The sequence below is a fragment of the Phalacrocorax carbo genome, chromosome 2, assembly GCF_963921805.1.
Source record: "Phalacrocorax carbo chromosome 2, bPhaCar2.1, whole genome shotgun sequence".
In the NCBI taxonomy this organism is placed as follows: domain Eukaryota; kingdom Metazoa; phylum Chordata; class Aves; order Suliformes; family Phalacrocoracidae; genus Phalacrocorax; species Phalacrocorax carbo.
The window spans coordinates 15,868,706-15,879,405 of NC_087514.1; the positions used below are offsets into that span (position 1 = coordinate 15,868,706).

A 10,700-nucleotide genomic window follows, 5' to 3' on the forward strand; every position below is an offset into this window, starting at 1 on the left:
AAGACAAATAAAAAATTAACATAACCTCAGTGTTGTGACAGAGATTAATAGTCATATGGAAATTCACTGTTAATGGCCAGAATGTCTGCTATAATCCTCTAGCAACATGCTTTTGCTTGCTCTTTAGTGGCTCGGTATAATCAAGAGCCTGTAAGCAATGCACCTTATAACCTACCACTTGAGCCACACTGGACAGGCCTTGGGCAAAGATCAAGTCCGATACCCAGCTCGCTTGGCAAGTCCCTGACTTTATCGGTTTCTTCTCATTTTAGTTAACACACTTTGAGTTTATGAATTTATATTTGTGTTTAAAGTATAGTGGAAACATAAGTGCTATACAGAGATGCATGAGAAGTGGCATAAAACAAAACTTGCATTCTCAGCGTTCATAGTTTATCTTAAATAATAGTTTTATTATATTTATACATGTAGTTTAGGTACAGATAGAGAATAATAATTGCTTCAGGGTTGCTAGGGCCTTATTATTCCAGAAGTGCTGAGGTTCATGGACTTCTGTAGGAACTAGTTTCCCTGAACTCTGGAAAATCAGGACACAGTATTTAGCACATATGCATTCAAAGACCATGTTTTTTTCCTCAGGTCAGAGTTTAACATGATGTAACGTAGGATGCGCACCTCCAGTGGAAAGCAATGGCCTTCTTGTCTTTCCTGGTGGTTTTTAAGGACTTGTTCTATCTCTGAAATAGCTTGAGGGTTTAAAAATAAAAAGTGAGGGATGGGGTGAGGTAGCGTGCTGGCAGGCTTTGGGAGGCCTGGTTGTGGGTGTCATGGTCCGGGTCAGGTTGGCTCGTGGTCAAACTCAGGTCACAACGCTGCACTGCCCTCAGCACTGTTTTTAAAGTCAGGGGTGGCCAGCCTGCCGTCACCATCTCCTGCTGCGGGCAGGGTGTCCTTCCACTGGTTTGAAACCCCCGGCTGAGCAGATTTCAGCTACCGCAGAGCCAGGCGCTCTCAAGCCCCAACGCTGCTCTGCAGCATGGCGTCAGCCCGGCCGCAGCACCAGCCCTTTCCCGCCGTTTTGGTGTGTTGCGGCCGACATCTGATTTCTGCTCTCCTCTCCACGCAGACGTCCCGGGCCTCGCGCTGGGCTGACCCCGACCACTTCGCCCAGCGTCAGAGCTGCATGAACACTTTTGCCAGCTGGTTTGGCTATATGCCGCTGATCCACTCTCAGATGAGGCTCGACCCTGTCCTCTTTAAAGACCAGGTCTCCATCCTGAGGAAGAAGTACCGAGACATTGAACGACTCTGAGGAGCGCTGCTGAGGGGGCCGAGCCGCCCCGCGGCCGCCGGCGTGTGGAGCCAGACTGTGCTGCCGACAGCAAGCGCCCGACCCCGGCGAGCAGCGTCCCAGCACCGGGGGTGCGCTGCTCCGGACTGCGTCGAACCGCCCGGCAGGCTTCTGTCGCTCAAGACTAGGTCGTGTACAGTTTCATTATGGAACATTAAATAATTATTTTTGAAATGATTGCTATGCAGGTTTAAACTTTTTTAATGATCAAAAAAAAAACCTATTAAAAACAGAGTTCTTTCTTTAATCAAAATTGTGTTGGTTGTGAATATTTCAAAGCTGCCGTTCTTTCTTTCATGCATTTGATTGTCATTGCCATTTTCATTCATTTTCCCCTGCAAAGTTAAATGCTTGAATCTCATGGGGAGAAAATGCAGCAGGTTCAGAAACAAACTGAGCACAAGCAGGAGAGAACTGAAGTATTAACGTTTCTCATTTACTGATGACCTTTTAATTTTTTTTCCTTTTTTCCCCAAGCCAGTAGCAGCCACTATGGCAAAACCCCTCTTGATGGATGGAAAACTGGAGAGCCCCCAACGAGCCAGACGAGAGCGTAGAACCTCTTGGTTAGGGACCCCATTTTTAAAGGCAGTCAGCCTTACCTTGAAATGGGAGAGGAGCACTACTGCCAAGGAGCAAACCGGTGACATGGCGCACAGGGACGGCTTCATCCACAGCAGAGGTGTAGTGCTGGTTGTGCATTCTGATAGGAGAGGTGCATCCCGAACAGCCCTGCCTGTGGGTGAGCACCGCAGGGGCGGACAGCGTGGCCAGCGTGGCGGCCACGCAGGACACACGCAGCCTCCGAGAGTCCCCGCTGCCTGGGGTCACTGGTACCGCTTGGCTGCAGCAGCTATATTTCTAGAAACAGTTTTGTTCCGAGGGCAAAAGGGATGTCAGGGGAAAAAAAAGAAAGCATGTTAGCGCTTGCAGTGCAGGAATTTGGCCTGTAACAGATTGGTTTATATTAAATCAAAGCATGGGCTTTTCTTTTTTTCTCTCTTTTCTTTTTTAATTGCAAGTAGGTGGAGATATTCCCTCCTGGAGGTCTGACACCTGAAGTAAAGCATGTGGTCAGACACTGGATACTGGTGGCAGCGGGTGCTCCCAGGCGTATTTGGGGCAGGGTAACTTGGACAAGAAACCTGCCCCTGAAATACCGGCCTTGCTCACTCTCCAAAATGGTTTTGTCATTTCAAAAGGAAGTATTTTTAAATTGAAATATTCAAGTTGTTTATTTCTCTGTAGTGTTTTGCTTATTTATATCTTTCTTTCAATTAAAGAATGAAAACAAAAGCAGTGATTTGGGTCAGGAAGATGCCATTCTGATTTGCTAAGAAAACAAGCACTTTAAAAATGTTTTGAACTCTCACATTTTGATGAGGTGCGTTTGGTGCTCTGTAACGATCGCCACGACCAAGAGCTCTGTTAAAGTCTCAGCGAGAGGGTTTAGTGCCAATGCCCAGAAGACCAGCAAGCCTTTCTATACCTCATTCTTTTGTAAACAGGAAGTCTGGTAGCAGGGGTGAAGAGTAGCTGGAGTGCTAGGAAGGGTGGACCAGAATTATCACCAGTTTCATTCCAACTCGGGCACCGATTAATTATGCAGCTTTAAGCAGCTCCCATTCTGAGGCATGCTCAGTTTCCTCATTTGTAAAAGTAATAGTTACTGGTTGTAGAGGGAATGCTGTGAGGCCTAAATAATTTCTCTTGCTGGTAAGATCAGAATCCCTAAACAGAAAGTGGCTTTAAGAGGGCAAAGTACATATTGCTAAATGTTTGGATGCAACCTGACATGTAAAGACTTGCAAAGAATGCTTTGCTTTGCATATGTATTGTAATATTTGAACAGAGCACAGCGAGTTAGGGCAGGAACATCAGGTTCCTGACATTTTGTGTTAAATCTGAACCAAATCTTTACAGGAATCTACCAAAACATGCGTGAGACTGCAGCTAGTGACTTACGCTGCCCAAAGGTGCCACTTTCCCCCACCTCCTTTTGCTCTCCCAGCCCCTGGCCGTGCAGCCTCACCTCACACCCTCTGCCATGCTGGTGCCCAGCAGATGCTTCTGTGAGCCCATTTAACTCACTAAAATCATGGGAAACTGTCCAGTGATTTATTGGATTTTTAAATGACATTTTAAAGAGTTAAATCGGCACGTGGAGAGATGTGTAAAGTGGCAAGAGTAGGTAGGCAGGGCCAGGGAAGGAAGGGGAGCAGATTATGCTCTGTCTTTGTAGGGTGAGCTGCTAATTCAACTCCCCACATCCCATAAAAACCTGACCCTCACTTCCCTGTGCTCTCAGGTCTGTGCTTGCTGTTCTGCAGGGGAAGGTGAAGTCCAGTAGGTTGACTTTTCCAAGGTGAATGGCTCAGCAGCTCCTATGCCACTTTTTCCTCTTGAAGATAAGGCAGCTCTTTCAGGGACTGGAATAGGCCTTCTCCTTAGAGTCAGTTTTTGGAGAATGTGTCAAACACTGGATGAGGTTGGCAGGGCTCACGCTTTGCCCCTGTCTCTGATTGCAGGCGAGCACGTAGGTGTGTCCACAGGAGCATCGGCAGCTCTGGGAAGCAGTTAATGGTCTGCAGCCAGCAAGAGGGGCCAGGGAGAGGGAGAGGGAAAGAGGGGACCCTACAAAAACGAGAATTACAATTCTGCTTGGGTTTTAGTTAATGCCACTCTGGGGCACGTGGGTTGGGTTTTTAGTAAAAAGGAGTAGCTAACCATTTTTGGAGTGCAGCGAGTCAGGCCAAGCTTTTAAGCTGTTTGACATTCTGTTATCGTCACTTTTTGGGGTGGCTGAAAGAGACTGTGCTAAAGCTCTCTCTCAATGTGATTCAAGGCCCCTTCTGTTTACAGATCGCTAATTAAACAACTAACAATGAGAGGCTTAGCTCCAGAAGGGATGCAGATAGGTAGGAGAGTTTCTCTTTGCAGCACGTTACCCAGGCATAGCCGTCTCTCTAGGAAAGAATGTGCCTCGCGGCCAGCCTCGAGAATGGCCGTCGGTCTCCGTGTCCACAGCCCGGGTACCCAGGGGAAGAGCTGGATGCAGACCCAGCTTAGAGACTCGGTGTGTTACGCTCAATGTGCACGTTATCGGCCAGCGCTCCTAAGGACAGTAGGCGTGCTTCTGAGCCTCCCATGTGTATCTGTGTTGGGTAGAGCTGTGTTGTTTCCTTAGTGAATGAAACCACCTTTTTATCACGTCCTATGTGCGAGTTAATGGTTCTTTTTTTTTATTTTCTCCCTCCCCTTTATTCAGATGGTGCTGAAACAAGGTTCACTCCTTGTTGCTCCTTTTGTAGGTTTTTTTTTTTATTATTTTTCTTTAACAGCAGGCTATGTTAGCCTTTACTTTACAGGTACTTGAATGCCTGATGACTTGACTGAGTGTTACGCATGTGGCCTTTCGTAAAGGTTACTGACCTTAATTTAATCAGGGGTGAGATGGATGGATGAATGTGAATAGATCCATGCCATTAAAACAGAATAAGAGTAGGGATTAGAGTTTGGGAGAACTGATGAATTTTTAATTGAATTTATTGAAGAAAAAAAAAGATAAAGAAACCCTTCCCGGTTATAATTTGAATGAGATCTATTGCTGGAGGAGGGTTTCATAATGAGAAAAACGCGACAGAAAAATAGGGGCAAACATCCAAGATAGAAAGTGCCTGGCTCTCCTTGTGGTCCCTTGGGCCTCTTTCTATTTTGTGAAAAACTCTAATTATTACCATAACTTTTTCTAGATGTGAATGTTTAAGCTTTGTAACAATTTCATAGTGAACACACTGGTGTGCTAATGCATGGCTATCGAGTGCTTTGATCTTCTCCATTGGAAAACATCATGGATTTGATCAATTTCAGATTGCAATTTCTTTTTTAGAGCCAACTTTGACAAAGAAATTAATCTTTCACCAATGAGCGCCTTTTAAAATAGCTCATTTACCAAAATATGTCATTTGGAGAATGGAAGTAATCACTTGACGCTGAAGCAATGAAGGAAACAGCTAGAAGTACACGTGGATTTTTTTTAAATCTTTACGTTCCCAGTGTAAAATGCAGTGTCCTCCTTTCTGTCTCCCCCCATATCGAAACTAAAAGCCTAGTCAGTGTTTGTCATAACATCTGTATTGACTGGCAACAATTTTATTAATTCCTCCAGCTAAACATCCTCTTACCGCACGGGGTGGATTGGTGGTCTGCTCCTTTCTTCCAGGCTGGCTCTGCTGTCTGTCGCAGAAATGTGGCCTTCAAGGGCGTCAGCCTGACAGAGCCATTTCCCTGGGCTTCAGCGGGATTTCGCAGGGATGGGCCTGGGGTCTTCCGAGAAGGGACCTGCCCCGTGCAGGGTCTTAGCTGGTGTCTGCTGGAAATAAAAACGCATCTTCTAAAATTCTGTACATCTCACCCTTGTTTAAAACTAAGTCAAGCTGGCCTTTATACCACTATTTGAACAGTCTTCACACACAATTTTTTTAAGTTGGAGTTAGATTAGGGGAAGTTAAATTAGGGGGGGTTATGGGACTCATCAGAAGCTTTTGGATGCTCCCTCCCACCCTTTCATGATGTTTTTAGTGACTATTTCACAGTGGATTAGTGAAGATCCAATGGGCCTTGCGACCTTGTACATAATCCTGTATATTTATTTTGAGAGAAAATATGTATAGTGTTTGGATGATGAGAATGGAAACCTGAAATGGGAATTCTTAGGTGGGGAAATGTAAAGCAAAAAAGCAAACAAAAAATACAGTCTTATTTTGTATAAAATGTACATTTTTGAGAAAATTTTCTAATGCATTACCAATGTTTTCATAGTGCTGCCACATCTTTTTTAAAGTGTTTCTCCCTCTTTGTTTGACTATTGACAACATGGTGCAATTAAACCTAAAGCAAGCGTGTGAGTGAGAGAAAAAAGAGAGAATGAGAAATTAAAAAGCCATATAATTTGGTTTACTTCATTAACCTGTATAACATCATAGGTTTACCATCTAAGATAGGTTGTTTTTATAGATAGTGTCACCAAAGACTTTTTTTCTTCAGATTTATTTTGAAAAGTTGTTAATAAAGGACGTACATTTCTGTTGCAGTGTGTTTTTATTTTTGAGGTAGAATAACAAATCTTGCTTGTGCTCTTGAGAATGCAAATTTGGGAGCACGATTGTTTAACTGCCCTGAACTTGAGACACGTGGCAAACGGCTCCTTATCTGCTTTCTCCTCAACTTGAACTAAGCAAGTATGTATATCCTGTGCCTCTGTTACAGAGATAATATATGTGGTGTAGCATCTCTACACAGTGGGAACTAGTCCAGCAACATTGACAGGTGTTTACTGGCTTACCTGAGGGCAGAAAGGCATTCGGTCTGCGTTGCTAGCGTGTGGCAGGACAGTATCCCTGCGTTGTGACGCAGTCATTGGTAGGCGACAGTGACATTGAGGAGTCACTGTGAATGTGTATGTGCAAAAAGGATCCCTCCACCACCCTGGAGGCCTTTGAAGGCTGATCCCTGCAGGCTGAGAATATATTCATTTATTGACTCATGTTTATTGTTAGGGGCGTATTGGAAGCCTGTGACTGTCACGGGGGGGTCGCGTTCGTCCCACCTAACTCTACAAGGCACTCAGCTGGACCTCACTGTCTCCCTGCATAGTCAATGGACAGAACAAAGTATTGTTCGGGATTATCCTCACCCATTTCAGACAGGGGCTTTAGCATGAGATAAGTTGCTCCTCATGTGTGTTGGTTGCGCACTGATGGCAGGTCCTGCAGCACAGATACCAACACCTGATCAGATGAATCCTGTGCTGGGAAAGTTCCTGATGACACCAAAGGGCTCAGGATCATGGCCTGTAAATATGAGGAGTTAGTCTCTCGTTTGGTCCCATCAGCGATGTCCAGGCTGGACTCATCCTTTCTGGAGCATGCCGGAGCATGGAGAGGCCCTTAATATTGTCATCCCATCTGATCTGCCAGTCATAGAACACTGATGTGTCTTTGGGAGAGGCTGAAAGATGCAGGTGAGTCTGCTCTGCTCCTGGTTTTCTGAGACACTACGGCTTCCACTAAAACAGAGCATCTCAACAGACATTGGTGTTTGATATTGGCTATGGGCTTCTTCTCCCTGCAAGAAAATGAGCAAAAAATATTACCCTGAAAACGGTCCGAGAACAGTGTTCCTACTCCTTCAACACCTGAATTCTTGGATTGTGGCCATGTTATTTATACAAAACAACTTGGGGTGCAATTCATTTGATTAAATGCAGGTAGCTTCATCTGCAGGAGCTGCCAGAAGACTCTTGTCCACATTAGCAATTAGTATGGGCCTGCTGGTGTAGAGCTGTAGTCTGACTTCCACGCTATACACATCTCGGAGGGGGTAATTTAGATGTGGAGATGGAATGTGCCAGATGTACTTCTGCATTTTCCAGCTTAGTTTCATCTGAAAAGGATCCAGTTTGTGTGCTCCAACGCCAAAATGAGGTAAGCGGGGAAAATCGGGGTAGACGTCTCGGAAGTACAATGCTGAGCTGAACCGAACCACTGCATCACTGTGCACCCCTCACAGGCTGGTAGTTAGTGGAGTTCAAATCCAAAATAAATCAGATGAACAAGGCCCTCAGAGACTTGTGCCTACTTCATCTCTGTTGGATAAAATTGGAAGGTCGGTAAAGGAAGAACAAGCTCCATTGGAGATCTTTGTGTTGTACCTGTTAGGTGAGGGAAATCCCACGCTGGGTGTCAGTTTTGCTTGCTAACCCACCACACTGGGATTAATAACTGATTCTTAGCTGGAATAAATCAAAACCATGTCCGTGAATTCCCTGGGAACTTGCTTGCTGACATGAACTGAGATCTGGCCCAAAATGCTTAATGCATATTCAGTTCAACTTTAAATGTACTTTTGGGGATTTTTTGTAACAATCTCACTGAAACTCAATGTGCTATCACTTGAATGGAGATAGATAAGAGAGTTGGTACTGATTGTCGCCTTATTTTATTTTCTCTTTTAGATGATTAGCGCAGAGAAAAGAAACAAGTCTCTGCTTTCCCTTTCTAAAGCTATTAGCTAATTGTATCCACTATGTTATCGGAAAGAAAACAGATTTTGCTCAAGATTTTGAGCAGTGTGACAGTGGCGTTCTAGTAGCTGCATGATGTGCTTTATTCCACACTTTTGTTCCCCTACATGGCATTCAGAGCTGTATGCGGATTTTATGAGCTGCCAGCTCCAGGTACTGCTAGTGCCGGGGAGCTCATTTTGCACATTACCTGCATTTCTATTGCGCATTAAGGATGGCTGGGTGCTCCATGCTGCAGTGGCTCCTCTGTGCAGCTTGGGCTCCTCCCCATTTCCCTTCTGTAATTAACTATTGTTTTGCTGGTGGTGGTGAAGTAAATTAAGGAACAGCTGTTCTTTTTTCCAGAAAACATAAGATAAAGCCATTCTTGAGATTTCACAAAATGAATAACATGACTAAAAAAAAAAAAAAAAAAAAGACACAACACTCCCCTGAAGTTGCAGCAGAAATGAGAATTTTGAGTCTGTAAAATATATTCCCTCAAATTTCTCCCTTCCTCTCTACATAGAAGCAGCTCCCCCTCATGATTACAAAACAACCACAAGGCAGACCAGTTGCTGGCAACTGAGAGATACATTTTGGGTTTTCTTTGTTTCTGAAATGCATACACGTTCAGTTCCTGCTTGTATTAAGCATCCTGAGGTCTGCAGCAGCTGCAGTGGGGTTTTAATTTGGTAGCCCTGTAGAAGACTGAAAAGGTCCTAAATCTTTAGGAAAGAGTTTAAGAACTTTTATGGCATCTTGCCTTGGAGATGGAGAAACAGAGGCAGCAGCTCTGCTCTTTTGAAAATACAAGTCCAAAATGGGCTAGTCAGGTATTTAAAAATGTTCAGTTTTTGGTACAGCAATGATTTGCTAAGCGGAGCGGGCACTAGGATTTTTCTGAAAATCTGCCCCATTTTACTGTCTCGTCACCAAAACCTGCTGTGGAGCTGTACGATGCAGTAGAAAATGTACCGATGGACTGATTGCCATATACACACTATTGCTACCACTAATGGAGCATCAGGGAGCTGGGAAGACAATATGAAAATGCACAAGTTAAGAATATCTGAAATTAGGTTAAAACCCCAGGAATTTAAAACACATTAATGAAGGGCAATACAGAAAGGGGAAATGGATTTTCCTCTTGCTTCGATTGGTGTAAATCCCTCTTGTTTGTGTTGAGGACAGTGGATAGTTCTGAACCTGAAAAAGGGTGGAATTAGACTTTCAAAGCATGAAGTTACAGTACCTTTTTATTCAGTGATGTCTTGATCCTGTTAGATAACAAAGCACAGTTACAATGTGAGCAGCACCTTGTGAGAGGCTCCCGAGAAAACACAGTCCTCTGCTTTCCCTGAAACAGGCAGTTAAAGTACTATGTTAATGCCAACCAGTGACTACATTAAGATTATTTTTAATATCCAGCAAATCCTCAAGAGAAGCTGAAATAAAACATTTGTCACTTTATAATTTTTAAGAAAAATGTATACCAGTTCATTGCAATTCCATTTCCCTCGCAGCAGTAATAGAATTGTTGCTATTAGGACTAAAACTGAGTCTAGCTCAGGAAGATCTAAAAATTGGGAATTGCTTGTGATACCAAGCAATAATGTTGTTTTCAAAATCCACAGATGATTTAAATGCAATCCCCTTAAGAATTGAAATCTGTCTAGTTCACTCCAAAGGCAAATAAATTCAATGTATATTTTTCTCTCCCTCTCTTAGAGCAGGGACAAATTCTGCTCTCAGCATACTGGAGTAAATCCGAACTTATTGCAGTCTTCCTCATGCTTCCCCTGAGCCCCAGTCCGCAGTCCCACAGGAGATCAGTGAGCTTCCTTAGATGTGTGGCTTTGTGGTGAGCATTGCTTGAGGACACCTTGGGACTGAATCTTCCCCTCGGAGCCAGTTGAGAGGGTGCAGTGGCTTTGCTGAGCACAGAATCACAGAATCACAGAATGGTAAGGATTGGAGGGGACCCCTGGAGATCATCTCACCCAAACCCCCTGCTTGAGCAGCCACACCTAGAGCAGGGGGCACAGAAACAGGCCCAGGTGGGGTTTGAATGTCTCCAGGAAAGGAGACTCCACAACCAACCTGGCAGCCTGTTCCAGTGCTCTGTCGGTAGTTTTAACTCATATTCAGGTGGAATTCCCTGTGTTCCAATTTGTATCCATTGACCCTTGTCCTGTCATTGGGCATCACTGAAAAGAGTCTGGCCCCATCCTCTTGACACCCACCCTTTAGATATTTATAAGCATTGATATGATCCCCTGTCAGTCTTCCCTTCTCCAGGCTGAAAAAAACCCCAAGTCTCTC

At 44.3% G+C, this 10,700-nt stretch overlaps 1 protein-coding gene across 1 annotated transcript in view; it reads left to right on the plus strand.

Moving 5' to 3' along the window:
- The window catches only part of EXT1 (exostosin glycosyltransferase 1), a 185,115-nt gene extending 178,714 nt beyond the window's left edge, over nt 1-6,401 (plus strand). The window contains exon 11 of the mRNA XM_064442190.1: nt 1,088-6,401. Coding sequence (XP_064298260.1) covers nt 1,088-1,273 — 186 coding nt within the window. The 3' untranslated portion in view covers nt 1,274-6,401. The remainder of the gene's footprint in view (nt 1-1,087) is intronic.
- Nucleotides 6,402-10,700: the final 4,299 nt, after the last annotated feature.